This window comes from Ranitomeya imitator, chromosome 9 (assembly GCF_032444005.1).
Source record: "Ranitomeya imitator isolate aRanImi1 chromosome 9, aRanImi1.pri, whole genome shotgun sequence".
Taxonomy (NCBI): Eukaryota; Metazoa; Chordata; class Amphibia; order Anura; family Dendrobatidae; genus Ranitomeya; species Ranitomeya imitator.
Window position 1 is genome coordinate 28,023,348 of NC_091290.1, and position 16,354 is coordinate 28,039,701.

Consider the following 16,354-nt stretch of genomic DNA (forward strand, 5'->3'; position numbering starts at 1 on the left):
GAGCCCAGAGAGGGCATGTAGAAGTCTGAGCCCAGAGAGGGCATGTAGAAGTCTGAGCCCAGAGAGGGCATGTAGAAGTCTGAGCCCAGAGAGGGCATGTAGAAGTCTGAGCCCAGAGAGGGAATGTAGAAGTCTGAGCCCAGAGAGGGCATGTAGAAGTCTGAGCCCAGAGAGGGCATGTAGAAGTCTGAGCCCAGAGAGGGCATGTAGAAGTCTCTGAGCCCAGTATGCTCCAATTCTATAGGAAATATAATTTTCTGGTATTGAAAGTAAATAGCCGGGAGATTTCTATCTAGTCTATTATACAATATTAACAGTAGTTCCAGTTGTCATCATCTTTATATATGTGTTGTTATTTTTCTAGTAGAGATGTCCATGGCTATAATCCCATTTCTAGAAGTCGAACTTTAGCACATATAGTCCGTCGGCTCCATTCTAATCTTTACTGCAGTCAAGTTCTGGTCCTAACCCAGGTACCGTGTCAATTCGCTATAAACTGCTGTGATCAGCTCAGGTTATACAATCAGTTAATTCAATAGCAACACTAACGTGTATTTCCACCACACTGCACAGAGTCTATTTACTAGGAGGCAGAAGCTTAGATGTTCAGCACTTTCAATAGAATGTTCCTGCTTGATAAATAGACCATCTGACATATGCAAACAAAGCCGTATGATTCAGCAAAACTAATATTCACGGGTTTACACATTCCAGAATTCTGCAAATTGAACGAGGAAATGAATTAAGGAATGTAGAAAGTAACCAGCCGAGCATGGAAGGTGACCTTAAGCTCGGCATTCGATTTTCGCATCCCTACCCTTCCACATTCTATATGTTCTAAGGACATGCTGTGGACACAGTTATCATTACTAGAAAGAAAAAGTCTTCCTGAATATTCCGTCATTAAGGCCAATTTAGTTTTTCTAATTCATCCTAAAGTCCTCAGACATAAAGATGATGTGTCCCATTAGACATCATGGTTAACCATGGGATCAAATGCTACTGAGAAGTAGAATGTCAATCCTATAGGATGTCATACCTGGGAGTCTAGAGCGAAACAAATCAGAATCTGGCGAGACAAGCTAATCTTACAGCCTTACGTTAGCTTGTCAAGGTTAGCTGGTATTTTTTCAGCATGGTAATATAGTCCTGTACAGGTGTTAGTAGGGTAGTCTGCGGGATATAAGGTGTCTGTTAGACAATGTTAGGCATCAACCTGCTGTAGACAATATCATTATAGACATTCATGCATGAGCATGTGAAGCATATGATGCATGAAAAAGTATTACATAAAGGGAATCTGTCAGCAGTTGTTTTGCAATGGAATCTGTTAGCAGCATGATGTAGGGGCTGAGATCCCAATTCCACCAACGTGTTACTTGCTGGTCTGTATGCTGTCATTTTGATACAATCCCTGTTTTGTCTGCCGTTTATCCAGCAGTGCTCAGAATGCGGAGCTCTGAATAACCCCACCCACAACATTGATTGGTGGCTTGCTATGTATAATCCCGCCCACACTACTGATTGGTGGCTTTCTGTGTACACTGTGCATTTACAGAAATCAGTGTTGGGGGCGTGGTTGGACTAGGAAACAGAAGACACCTAGTCCTGTAGTGATTATCACTTGCTGATAAAACACGGATTTTATTGAAACAGTAAATCACAGCCCAGTAAGGCTACGTTCACATTAGCGTTGTTGGGCGCAGCGTCGTCGACGCATACCGACGCATGCGTCATGCGCCCCTATCTTGAACATGGAGAGCGCATGGTCATGCGCCGGTATGCGTTGTACTGTGTTTTATGACGCATGCATCATATAGACGCACAAGACAGGGCACAGAGGACGCTACTTGTAGCGTCTTCCCTGCGCCGAAATTCCTGATCTGTAGGATCTTATGACAACGCATGCGTCGCAAAACGCTGCGTTGTGTGTTGTGAATTCGGTTGTCGGGCTCCCTCCTGTGGTCATGAATGGTACTTCGGCTGGTTCTGTCCATGGACTTCCTCTGGTGGGTGTTTCTGAGTTTCACAGGTGACGAGGTTAATTCGTTAGCTGCTGCTCTATTTAACTCCACTTAGATCTTTGCTCCATGCCACCTGTCAATGTTCCAGTATTGGTCTAGTTCACTCCTGGATCGTTCTTGTGACCTGTCTTCCCAGCAGAAGCTAAGTTCCAGCTTGTATTTCTTTGCTTTGCTATTTTTCTGTCCAGCTTGCTATTTAATTTGTTGTCTTGCTTGCTGGAAGCTCTGGGACGCAGAGGGAGCGCCTCCGCACCGTGAGTCGGTGCGGAGGGTCTTTTTGCGCCCTCTGCGTGGTGTTTTTGTAGGTTTTTGTGCTGACCGCAAAGTAACCTTTCCTATCCTTGGTCTGTTCAGTAAGTCGGGCCTCACTTTGCTAAATCTATTTCATCTCTGTGTTTGTATTTTCATCTTTACTCACAGTCATTATATGTGGGGGGCTGCCTTTTCCTTTGGGGAATTTCTCTGAGGCAAGGTAGGCTTTATTTTTCTATCTTCAGGGCTAGCTAGTTTCTTAGGCTGTGCCGAGTTGCATAGGGAGCGTTAGGCGCAATCCACGGCTATTTCTAGTGTGTGTGATAGGATTAGGGATTGCGGTCAGCAGAGTTCCCACGTCCCAGAGCTCGTCCTTATTATCAGTAACTATCAGGTCATTCTGTGTGCTCTTAACCACCAGGTCCATTATTGTCCTGACCACCAGGTCATAACAGTTGTGTACATGCGTTGTTGGTTGCGTTGCGTCGTGTCGCCGACGCTGCGCCCCACAAAAACGCAAATGTGAACGTAGCCTAAGTGACACATCGCTGGACTTAGGGTCTCAACCATCATGCTGCTCTTAGATTACATAGCAAAGACCTGCTGACAGACTCCGGTTAAAGGATTTTTGGGGAACTATTTTTAAACAAAGGATTTCTCCCAATTGCTTAGAATATATTTAGTTTTTTCTAGTGTTACTGCAAAGTTACTGGAGCTAAACAATTGTGGGAAATGGGATGTTCCAGCCAATTTACCAGCTCACTGGAACAAAATAAAGTTATGATGGGCTTTGGTTCTGGCAAATCTCACTTGACGTTTCAGACCGCTATAAAGACGTTATGTTCTTCCTTTAGCCAGTCTGTGATGTCTGTCAACACCCGTCCGAGCGAGTTACCAAGTCTCAGTCTGCTTACAGTAAGGCGCTGATATGAAGCTAGAAATCAATCATTTTTTTCTCTCTATAGCTTTAAGGGATGATCTTAAGAAAAAAAAATGTTCACTGAAATAAGAGCTGTAAATGTTCAGGTTTACATAATGGGGATATACAAAAGACACTGCCATGGTTTATCAAACAGAGACCTTTCCTGTTATAAATGTTAGATAAAATCCATGCTGTTGTGCTTGTTGATTATCCTTTCTGGTACATGTCATTATTTGAAATATTTAACAGGATTTTTTCCTAACTACTATTGTTATATGAAACAAAATATACAAAGTAATATCTATATTAATTCTAACATATGGGCCATTTATATCATAAAAAGCTCAAAATCCCTTTGTATGTTAATGGGTAGAAGTTGTAGAATTGTGACCGTCATTCTCTACTCTTTGAATCCTTCTACCAGTCAATATTTTTTTTTAAATTTTCAACTAAAAAGAACAAAAGCCTAGGTTATGAATGACTTCAAGTTTCCATAGCGGGTAAATGTTCTCAGCCTTCTTTAAAATTCTCTAAAATATTGCGTATGTCAGATAAAAATTTTTAAAAAAGCGTTCACAGTAAGTTTACTTTAATTTTAGTAAAAAAATATCACTGTACCTTGGCTGCTCTAGTAATGAAGAATACTCGTTAAAAATTAAGGGTTTTTATTGCACCAACGCGTTTCGGGCCGGACTGGAACTTTCTCAAGTTCAAAAACCAAAAGTAAGAAAGTTTACTTAACACCTAGGATTTGATACATTGAAGGTTGTTTCCACAAGGGTTAAATAAAGAACAAAAACCTATACTGACCACCCAGTGCCACCACTCCGGTAGCCCTAGAGAGTCTCTACTTATTTCTACAGTGGTTGTGTGCCGTGCATAATTCTTGTTGACCGCTTCAGCCAATTACTGGTCTCAATAAGTATGGCACTTGACGGTTGAAGACTGTTGGAATGTGAATGATATACGTCATGCGATTGTTAGCAGAAATGGGAAGGGAACCACCAGAGCAGTGGTATTGGATTGAAGAAGTTAGTATTTTTTTTTTATTTTATTTGACCCTATTTCGGATAAATATTTATAAATCTCCTTTACCTATTACAATAGCCCAATTACTGCTCAGATGAATGGTTTATACGTGAAAACTGGACTCTTAAAGATAAAATCAGTTGAATGAAAAATCACTAAAACACAAAAGAAAATAAGTGAAGATTCACAACGAATGTAAATGTCGTCAACGGACCATTGAAATGTGAATTTACTATTATCAACAACATCGGTTCCCATAATGTGATTTATGAAAAAAAGAGTGGACAAAAATAATACAGCGTAAAAGGGGAAGAAGACAACTTTTTTTTTCTGATAATGTTTAGGTGATTTATAGATCATTTTTACCAGTTTTATTTTTTTCAAAAGAATTCTCTTCGCCTTCTCACTCCACCATTTTTTTATTTTTAAACCATCCTCCCAATCCCCCACAAAAATTACCTTTGTCTAGCAGCCATTCGTCTACAACACGACCCAGGCGGTATGGGATGCGCTGACGGGCAAGCGCCAATCTTTCACTATCTGGGTTCCCTTTATAGAGTTTTAATAAAAGAACATTAGATGCATTAGAATCTGAAAGGCGAAAGGTTAGAGGTTAACAGTTCATGGAACAGTTACAATAGTTAGAAAATGGTTAAGAGAGATTTAAGGAGATTAGTCCCATTTTACCCCCATTTGCGGAAACCACTTGCGCAAAGTCAATAGAAATAGCATGGATTGCAAAATCTGGGAAACCAATGAGTGAATATTAGGATACTTACACCCTCATTTGTAACTCGTTTTAGCTTACTATCCCCACTTGGATATCATCACTAGCCCATAACGGTTGTCAACCACTTGACTTGTTGGGATCAATGAACATATCAAAGACCAATTGGATCCGTGGAAACCATTATGTTACTATTGCTTATGTCACCGGTAAATGACTTTGAGAAATTTTTTTGTCCATTATCATAACATTTACTCTTGCTCGTTTCATCCATCGGATTTTTAGCGAAGATCTAAGACTTTCTCGAAATGATCGAAGATTACAATTTTCCTGGCGAGTCTACCAATTGCTTTTAGAGCACGTTACTTCTGTATTTGCAATAGAGAAGTGACTCTAAACTTCAATAGGTCAATGACTTTCTTCAGAAATAATGGAAGGTTGTCATTTCGGAGGGAAATCAAAGCTATCGGGGAGCAGAATAAAGAAAAGACAAAGTAGGTCAGGAGGAACGCTTCCATGATTAGGAAATAGTCGAAGGGGTCAGGGTTGGCTGAAGCATGGTGTTGAAAAAGGCAGCAAAGGACATCAAATAAATCTTGGAGTCATGGACAGAGGGTAATGAACAACATGCTGGACTTATGCAAGGCATCGAGATGACACTTTGCTACATCTTTCTGAACTTTAAGAAGTGCAACAAATCCAGATTTACCAGTGCTGAAAAGTTGAGAAATCTTCATGCAAAAGTAAATAAAGAGCCAGCTAATAATAAAAATAACAATATAATAAAACAGTAATTAAAGCTACTACTACTTCTAAAACTAATAAAATATTTAAAACTAATAATAATAAAATTAAAAAAAATGTATAATAAATAAAATAATGGTGATGATAATAATATAAAATAATAATAATTATATAAAATAAAACAAAATAAAAAATAAAATAATAACATTGGCTCAGAAAAGAGCCAGTTAATTTGCAATCTTTAAAATTGTGCAGTTCACAAATCAATTTTCTCAATCGTTAGCCATTAATAAATATTATATATTTTTAGTGACATGACATTGCCTAGCTGGGAATCTCCAACTACCTAAAGGCTGAGAAGTATCAAAACTGGTGCAAAGATAAGAAGAGCTACATTAACCCATTAAATACCATTTTTTGTTTTGCCTCTTGAAAGTAATCATCGTTTGGTTTTATTTTATTCTAATACATCAATAATACACATGAAAATGCGGAAAAAAAATTATATATGTTATTAAGGGGAATTTGCTTCTTTCTCTTCCTGAACTGATAATTCATTCTGAAAATTCTCAGTTTATGGTTAAAATCCATCTTCAGTGAATAGATTTTCCCATTACGGAGATAGGAGATGACAGCTGGTGCTCATAAAGTTCTATGTAGGGGGGAGGAGCTAGAGGCAGATATGGACATTCTGCTGCAAGTTCTCCTGAAATTACAATTACAGTTCTCCATAGAACTTTATGAGCACCAACTGTCATCTATCTCAGTAATGGCAAAATCTGTCTTCACCGAAGACAGATTTTACTCGAAAATTGAGAGTTTTGAGAATGAGTGATCAATCCATGAGAGGAAAGTAGTAAATTTCTCCACTATTATCTATTATAAAAAAATTCTTATTTTCATGTGCGCTAATGAAAATGAAAACTACATTTACGCTTTAAAAATAAAAGCATCAATCTGAATGGATACATCTCCTCTTAGCTTTGATTAATGTCACCCATTATGAATTGCTTTGTGAACCGCTACTTGCGAAGTTTATAGAATTTGTTACTATTTCTACAGAATAGATAAGACTTTTGCTCCTTTTCGGAGCCCGATCTAGAGCAGACTCCATGGTACGACTCCCATATAAACCAGGCAGAACATGAAATAGTCAACTTATTCCAGAAAAAATATATGGCAAATAAACAGATCACTTTTCCCAAATCTTGCATTCCAATTCTATTTCTCCAGTCGAGAACTGATGTGGTTGTAATGGGGGCAAAATGGATTAAAAGCTAAGCTCTAGTTAGTTCTGTTTAGAAATTGGTTAAAGGGATTGTTGGGACAGTTTAGACTCAAATTACCAGTCGATTTTAGCACTAAGTTTATCAGTACTTTTTTTTTTGTTACGTCATATTTTCTCATTGTTTATTCATTCAAGGTTCAAACATATACCTTAGTAATAATAATAATAATAAAAAAAAAGAAATGACAGAGCAATCTCTTCGATCCTTTAATTTTTCCCAATTAGCAAAAAAAAAAAGAAGCAAATTATACAACACAGATTAATGGGAGGAGAAAACTCATCCAATGGATTATTTGTAAATTCAAGTACAAGTAAATTACGATTCTATGAGCTAAGAAAGTCGGGGAGACAAGGATTGTCCTAAGTGATCATCTACATGTGTATATACCATGACGACCTTGTAAATGCTATGACTCTGATCTAAGGATTATCACAAAATCAGTTTTTAAAAAAAAAACAAAAAAAACTTTTTTTGATGTCTAGGAGTTTTCAGAATGGACTAGGGAAAAGTGTCCAACCAAATGGGAACGAAACTGGAGCCCACATTAGCAGATAGACATAAAGAATAGGGGAGAAAAAAAGCAGGAACGGTACCAAAGAGGAGAAACTGAGCGCTGGGATCGTAGGTAGGGTAAGAACCTTCTCTCTCTTAAGGCTCATGCACACAAACGTTTAGATCGAGTGCGAGCCATAGTTTTGCCTGATAGTTGTCAAACTGAAGGGACTGTGCACGTATCCAATTTTTTCCTTGGACCGAGTGATCAGAGGAAATAGTTGACATCTTCAATTTTGATCTCGTTGTTGGATCAAAATCGGCAATGCGAGTCTACGCGTCCATGTAAAACATTGTCATCCGGGTGAGGTACGATTTTCGCGGACTGACAGAATGGAGAAACTTTTCTTTATTCTGTCCACCTCAGAGAAAAAGGATCCTACTCTGATCACACCTAACTGGACTTTTCTTCTCAGATGGAGAAAAAATGGCCGTATGATCCTAGCCTTAGGGTGATCTCATTGAGGTTATCTAGATATGGAAATTCGGTTTCTCGGTTCTTGGCTAGTTTCCTGGTGGATCTGCTTGCAATCTCCAAGTGTGTAGTGCTAATTTTTTGTCACTTCATATTTGGGCAGTAAATTTTTGCAATTATGAATGTAGCATTCTATACTTTTGTATACTTACATGGTAGTCATAATTTATGGCAATTGCATTGACCCTAAAGGATACCAATCTTATTGCTATGTGATGCTAACAATGGTAGTATTGGGAAAAAATCAGTCAACAGAAAAGACTCTTTTGACTATTACCCAACATGGAACCTCAGGGGAAGTACTTTCCATGCAAATTATTAGTACTATGCTCCTTACCTGCAGGATACCTTTCGTTGACTGGCCAGCTGTCCACCTGCAAGGTAGCATTACCCCCGCTACGAGTAAATCGCACCACATGATACTTTCCATCGCTCACCAGGGCCCCTGGTTCTTCGATAGTTATATCATCTGTGCCCACGTTAAAAATCACTCCTACTGTGCCCTGGTCCTAGAAAAAAAAGGAGAAAAAATATATGTTTACAGTGCAGAAAATAAAATCAGAAATGTAAAACAGAATTATGGCATTAATTCAACAGGGCAGGCGCAGAAAAAAAATCTCACAAATATTTCAATAATTCAAGACTATGGCTGTCAAAAAACAATTTCTAATGTCAAGTAGCACAACGGCAAAGGCTGTTTCCACAATTATGGTAACTATAGGGGTGGATCCATGATTGAATGCAGCATTGTGCGGTATTTTGGATCAAGCTCAGCCGCTGTGGGGGTGAATCAACATCTCCAGTAAATCAGTATATCGTTTGTATGAAACGTTTTTCACAATATATTTCAAGATTGCAGTTGAGTTTTACTAGGAGGCATAAAGGCAATTTGGGAAAATAAATTACATTTTTTCTAGCTACAGAACCACTTCTCAATCACTTTTCCGTTGATGAATCTATATTTAGGTTTGTCGAATTTAGATTATGCTAGAATGAGGTTTCCATCATAAAATCAGTAAATTAGATAAATTGTTTCATGCGCATAGAGTATGTTGACAAAAGGCTTTCAACCAGATGAACGTAATACGCATGACAATCTGGTTTTTGATAACCATTTACCGCCTTTCACAAGTTCAGTACTATTGAAAGTTGGCCACATGGTTCCTGATCCTTAAACCAATGGAAACCGGAGAGATCTGAAGGTCAGATTATATTTAATTCCTGAGAATTAGTGCAGAAGTCTTAATTAAAGGAGGTCTCGAAGAATAGAAAAATATCTAAAAAAAAATCTCATTATACCTGTGATTATAAAATAACACTTACCGTATATACTCGAGTATAAGCCGAAATTTTCAGCCCAAATTTTTGGGCTGAAAGTGCCCCTCTCGGCTTATACTCGAGTCACGGTAGCGGTGGGGTCGGCGGGTGAGGGGGAGAGGTCGCTGAGGTATACTTACCTAGTCCCAGTGATCATCGCGCTGTCCCTGCCGTCCCACAGGCTTCTGTGCTGCAGCTTCTTCCCCTCTTCAGCGGTCACGTGGGACCTCTCATTACAGAAATGAATAGGCGGCTCCACCTCCCGTAGGGGTGGAGCTGCCTATTCATTTCTCTAATCAGCGGTGCCGGTGACCGCTGACAGGAAGAGGCTGCAGCACAGAAGACGGGGAGGAAGGCGGGAAGCGTCAGGATCGCTGGGACTAGGTAAGTATATCATACTTACCTGTCCCCGTTCCAGCCGCCGGGCGCCGCTCCATCTCCCCGGCGCCTCCATCTTCCCGGCGTCTGCGCTCTGACTGTTCAGGCAGAGGGCGCGATGACGCGTATAGTGTGCGCGGCGCCTGATCAGTCAGAGCAGAGGCGCCGGGAAGATGGAGGCGCCGGGACCGGACGCTGGGAGCTGCAATCAAGAGAGGTGAGTATGTGTTTTTTTTTTTATTGCAGCAGCGGCCATGGCACAGATTTATGTGCAGCATCTATGGGGCAGTATGAACGGCACACAGCACTATATGGGGCATCTGTGCAGCATCTATGGGGCAGTATGAACGGCACACAGCACTATATGGGGCATCTGTGCAGCATCTATGGGGCAATATGAACGGCACACAGCACTATATGGGGCATCTGTGCAGCATCTATGGGGCAATATGAACGGTGCAGAGCACTGTATGGGGCATCTGTGCAGCATCTATGGGGCAATATGAACGGTACAGAGCACTATATGGCACAGCTATGGGGAAATAATTATCTATTTTTATTTTTGAAATTCACCGGTAAATGTTGCATTTCCACCCTAGGCTTATACTCGAGTCAATAAGTTTTCCCAATTTTTTGTGGCAAAATTAGGGGGTCGGCTTATACTCGGGTCGGCTTATACTCGAGTATATACGGTATTTTGTCTACGGAAGTAACCACCATAGTACATTAAAATAGTAGCTGTCTTGTTACACAAATGTGCTGAGGTAAGAAGAGGCTGCTCACACTGCTGTCCACCCTCGTCTATCTGATCTAATATTGTAGATACCAGGGGTGCTGAGGTAAGAAGAGGCTGCTCACACTGCTGTCCACCCTGCCTATCTGATCTAATACTGGAGATACCAGGGGTGCTGAGGTAAGAAGAGGCTGCTCACATTGCTGTCCACCCTGTCTATCTGATCTAATACTGGAGACACCAGGGTGCTGAGGTAAGAAGAGGCTGCTCACAATGCTGTCCACCATGTCTATCTGATCTGATATTGTAGATACCAGGGGTGCTGAGGTAAGAAGAGGCTGCTCACACTGCTGTCCACCCTGTCTGTCTGATCAAATACTGGAGATACTAGAGGTGCTGAGGCAAGAAGAGGCTTGTTACACCCGGTCCGTTTCCTGTACCTCTAAGGGGTCTCCGTCGGGACTCCCGCTCTGTGCCAGCTCCACGCTGTGACAATGGAAGCAGTTTCCTTCACTCCGCTCGTTTACAACAAGTCAAACAGGCTTTCAGAGGGTAGTCTCTGAGCTCCTTCCTCATCCAGGGCCTTTCTCCCGGTTCAATGGTTATTGGTGACTACCAATGCCAGTCTTCTTCTCCCGATCATTGCTCTGGGGATCCGAACGGTACGGCTAGTCCTACAGCAGGTCCACTGCCTTCTGGCAGGTCACCCCATCCAAATTCAATTGAATAATGCCACGGCTGTGCCATACATTAATCATCTATCAGGTACCCACGGTCAGGCACCATGGCCAAGGTTCCTCACATTCTCTGATGGGCTGAGATCTATCATTCGGTGATCTCGGCAGTACATATCCCAGGAGTAGAACTCTGGGAGGCAGACATATTCAGCCATCAGGGTTCCCCTCAAGTGAGTGGGAACTTCACCCAGAAGTCTTCTATCAGATCTGCCTTCACTTGAGCTCTCCAGTTGTAGATCGGATGGCGTCCAGACTGAACGCCAATGTATTCGAGTTCATGGTTCGGCATCGAGATCCAAGAGCATTCGCAGTGCATGCTCTGGTTCTTCCACTACTTCTGAAAGCCTTTCGGAAGCAGAAAGGGCCCCAGTGATCCCCGGGGATCCGCACTGACCACATCAGTTTTTTGTTTGCAGAGCTAGTATCTTTCCGTCTTCTTGCAACAGGGAGTTTTCACATGTAGTTCTTCCCTACCGTTAGATCTTTGGGACCTTAATGGTCCTGGGAGTCTTACAGTAGACTCCTTTTGATCCGGACAGACTTTACGATCAGGGAAGGTCGCCCTTTTTTCTCTGAGATCTTGTCATCCTGATGAGTCTTCAGAGCTTGCCGCTCTGTTCTTTCAGACTTTTTTCCTTATTACCATCAAGGCAAGGTTGTCCTCAGGCCATCCCCGTCCCTTCTTACCAAGGTGGTATTGTACTCCCACTGTTATGAGGGCATCGTTCTTCCCTCATCTCTTTTGGCTCCAGTCTACGGAATGGGTTCCCCATAATCTCAACGAAGTGAGTGTTCTGTGTAGGTATGTATTGAGGACGGCATCCTTCCGAATGTCGAACATTTTATTTGGGCTTCCTGATGATAAGAAGGTTTCCTAATGGTTACAGGAAGGGTTTAGCCGTTTCATCAGCCATGTTATCCTAGTGGATTCGTTTCACCATCCAGGAGTCCTTCCGTGTTAGATGTCAGCCTATCTCCCTGTCTATCGAGGGATCTAGGCACCAAGCATCGGCAAAGCACACCTGCAAGCTTGTGGATTCGTCCAGTCCGCATGCATTCTTGAAGCACTATAATTCCCACACTTCCACAAATGTAAGTCTGGGCATGCGGACTCTGCAGGCTGCGGTGGCGCACATGTAAGTAGCGGTAACACAGGACCTGACCTGATGTTGTCCCCACCCAGGGACTGCTTTGGGACATCCCATGGTCTGTGTCCCTCAATGAGGCGGAGGAGAAATAGGGATTTTTGTGTACTCACCATAAAATCCTTTTCTCCGAGCCAATCATTCAATAACAGCTCCCAACCTGTTATTACCTTCTGTTTGTTTTATAATTTGACATGCTATACTTTGTTATTGATCTCTTACTGCTTTTGCACCAAACTGGTTAGCTGAGAGCCGGCAGGAGGGTGTATACTGCAGGGGAGGAGCTAACTTTCTTTGCATCACTTAGTGTCAGCCACCTAGTGGCAGCAGCACACACCCACGGTCTGTGTCCCCCAATGAATGGCTCGGAGAAAAGGATTTTACGGTGAGTACACAAAAATCCCTATATTTTTTTTTTAAGAAATTGCAATTTAAAAATGTGGAACAATTCAATTTTACAAGTCTGCTACGAGAATTTGGATGGGAGCAAGCAATGTTTCAACAGCTCCTTAAGTAGTAATCAAGAATGAATAAAGAAAAAATGAAACACAATAGCTCAGTTTTTTTCTGTATCAAGAACCTCCTTGGTATTCTCAGTACTTGTCTCGAGTCCTAGAACTCATCCTACTTAAATATTTTGATTGTTTCATTAAGTGTGCCATCCTCAAGAGGAGTGTATTGACTGACCATTTTCTAAGTACTCATAAGTGTGAATGCAAATAATTTAAGAATATAAATGCCGTCGTGGCCAAGTTACTTGTTCTTTGGCCCCAATTGTGCCCTGGGCATTGAAATCAATGCATATCATTTGAAAAAAAAAAAAAATCAAATTTCTTCCCATCTTTATCGTATATCTAGAATTAAATCTAACATGAAAGAAGTCAAAGATTTTGCTAATTAGAGCGAGTAATATTTTATACCCATCAATTTAAGATAAATACTTTCATGAAGAAGGCAGGAAAAAGCTAAGTGCTGATTCCATCCAAAATGCCATACCGTTGAAACAGCTCCTCAAGGGCAATGAATATTATTTTGTAAAATGGGAATTTTATTTTCTGGAAAGAACCTATTTTGTTGAGCTATAAATTTTCATAAACTGATGATTTTGGGGGATTTTTACAAGGTAAATTAATTTTGAGTTCTATTGTAAGATAGGATTTATAAATGTGAGATAAAGATGTTAGAAATGTTAAATTTTTAAAGGTTATTGCAATCTTCGAAGTTTTCACCTAACCTCGATCCAAAGAATGGGGCTCGAATGGAGCAGTGGGGGTACAAACACTGGGCCTCACATCACTCCTGAAAACCGGAGCCCCATGTGAATGGAGCCACTTAATTCTTAATCCATTCCATTAATTATAAAAGGGAATGCGTAAAAAAGTTTTTACTATGTAATCGGACAACAGCTTGATGTAGGGACTGAAGCCTGATTGCAATTATTTATTACTTACTAGGCTGTGTGTTGGTTAAAGAAAAATAGAATCACAATTTTAATCAAGAAGAAATGATCACTACAGGACTAGGTGTCTCGTGCCTCCTAGTCAACTCCTCTGTGTAACCCACCCCTACCACTGATTAGCAGCTGTCAGCCTATGCACAGTGAACACAGAAAGCTGCCAATCAGTAGTGTGGGTGGGAATAAACACAGCTCAGCCTTCAGAGCACTGCTAGATCTGCAGCAGAGAAAACAGTTGGAATCAGGATCTTGGCCCCTTCATCATTCTAAGATTAGATAGCAAAAACAGGTGACAGATTCCCTCAGCTATCTCTGGTGGTCTCACAAAGGATGAATGGAGCAGAGGTGCGGACATGGTACATGGAGCTTCAATTCTCATGATCAGTTAGGTCCCCAAGGAATAGAAAAATTATCCCATATCCTATTGATAGGAATGACATCCAAACTTAGTACAACCCCTTCAAAGGATATCCTTCCGATGTCTTGGACACTTTCAGAAGTTCAAACCTGGATGGGTCAGACATCAGATTTTCTTTTTCATTGGGTGCCGAATCAGATTTTCATCAGTTTTTGGTCCGCGTTTCCTTTTTTACCATCAAATGTTGCATCCGTTTTCTCAAAATAAAAAAGGTCAAACCTTCTGCCTATTAAACAGTAAAAAAAAAAAAAAAAAAAACAGACAGCACATGGCTGGCTCGCATATACTATACTTTTTTTTCATGTACACCCTTGACTTGCATTGACGACATTGACTATGACTTGGATCAAAAATAGGCATGTGAACAGTCCCACGGTTTATAAAGGATATGTTTTGTATCTGTGAAATATGAATGTCTTAGCTCAGTCAGATGGCTGTATAAATCAGACCGAGATTGGAACACAATGCTCGGACTGGCCGGCGGCTTTTCCGAACCAAGCATGACAGCATCATAGAAATACATGAAGCAGTCATGCTCTGGTAGGGAGAGCCGCCGGCCTGTCTGTGCACTGAATTCCCATCTCCATTCAATTTACACGGGCGTGTGACTGTGCCCTCTGAATGAGGTGGAGGAAAACTCTGGGTGACTTTTTCTCATTTTATTATTATTTATCATTTCGCCGTATTACCGATTTTACTTTGTCATTTTATTATTATTATTTATAATTTTGCCATATCACTGATTTTAAGATCTGAGGCTCCCTCTGTCAGTCACTGGAAACCTTGACTGGCCCGCAAATCAGGCCTATAATGGAAACTGGAATGCTTTATAAGCATGATTAAAGGAAAGAAAGCAAATTACATCAGTAGTATTCATTATCCAGGGATATTTGAAGAAAAAAAAAAACATCTAATAGTAATAAAAAAGAAAAAAAAAGATCAAGCTTTATTAAATATAATTTAGCTAGGAAAAAAAAAAATCTTGAGGCCGGTATGTAAAGAGTGAACTCGTTCAGGGATATCCATTTTATTATTTGTTTCCATGGTTACGGTCGACATGTATAAGGACATTTAGAAGAAGAAAAATCTGTTGGACTTAGCTCTGCTCTCACAATATCAGTAGCTAACATGCTATAAATTATTTTATGGTTTTTTTTTCTTGTGTGTTATTTTATCGTCAGAGACTTCATTACCATATTAATTTTTCCTTGGATTGTAATAACGGTATACACATTGCTACGTATAATTCTGCACAACTGCAGTTTGCCGTTATAATTTTATGCGGCAATACTCCCGTGCATCTATAAAATATGAAAGGAGACCGGAGCATATCTACCATCAGCAGATTCGGAACCATATCCCTAATATTCATTTCCATAGTTATCTCAGTGCAGGGATTTTATATTGCCCGACTTCTCTCCTCGTAGTCATTTCTTGAGTAGGTCAACGCACTATTAATAGACAGAGTGGGGTGAAGTAGTTATTCCCTCACCGAGAGGTTTTGTTTCGTTCTGCCTGCAACCCTTCAATGCACTCCATTCTTGCTCTCATCCACCAAAGAGGTTGTCCGTTTTTTATTTTTTTTATTTTACAGATTCGTTGGGGACCCGATTTTGTGCCACTTACACATGTATAGGTATTACAGGTTCTCCTCCTCCTTTCTCCCAAGACACCACAGCTCTCCTGGATTCTGGATCACGTGACCAAATCTGACCATCGGCCTCCTCCAATTAAAAGCGGTTTTTCCAACAGGAAGAGGAAGTCTTGTCACGTGTTCCTCCATAAGCGGCCATTTTGAAAACATGAGAGCTGTGCTGTCTGGGAGGAAGGAGAACATGGAATACTTAGTGAGTGACAGAAAGTAAAGTCCCCAACACAACTATTCAAATAAAATCAATGTGACCAAACCCTTTAATTCACACATTTGAGATGAATGTTGTTTTTTTTTTCAATCATCTATTAAAGGTGACCTTTGACTAGGTTTTTTCATTAATGCTGAATATTTCCTCCAATTTGGGCTGCTCCACTGATTCTGGAAGTTTTTCTTTTTATTCAATGCCCCTCTGCTCCAAAGTTATACCCCCTGGAAATAATGGTGGGATACTGTCCCTTCCACCACTGAGTGTATGCTACAGAACAGAACAGCATTGTGGGCG

The 16,354-nt window shown here is 40.7% G+C and overlaps 1 protein-coding gene across 37 annotated transcripts in view; it reads right to left on the reverse strand.

The window, feature by feature from the left end:
* NRXN2 (neurexin 2) overlaps positions 1 to 16,354 on the reverse strand; it is a 724,697-nt gene that overhangs the window by 111,684 nt on the left and 596,659 nt on the right. For 22 of the 37 annotated variants that reach the window (XM_069738707.1, XM_069738688.1, XM_069738704.1 and 19 more), the window contains 2 exons: positions 8,352 to 8,523; positions 4,687 to 4,776 (listed from right to left, as the gene is read on the reverse strand). In XM_069738707.1, the coding sequence (XP_069594808.1) occupies positions 4,687 to 4,776; positions 8,352 to 8,523 (262 nt within the window). The remainder of the gene's footprint in view (positions 1 to 4,686; positions 4,777 to 8,351; positions 8,524 to 16,354) is intronic. The other 15 variants (XM_069738695.1, XM_069738710.1, XM_069738694.1 and 12 more) reach the window with 1 other exon arrangement.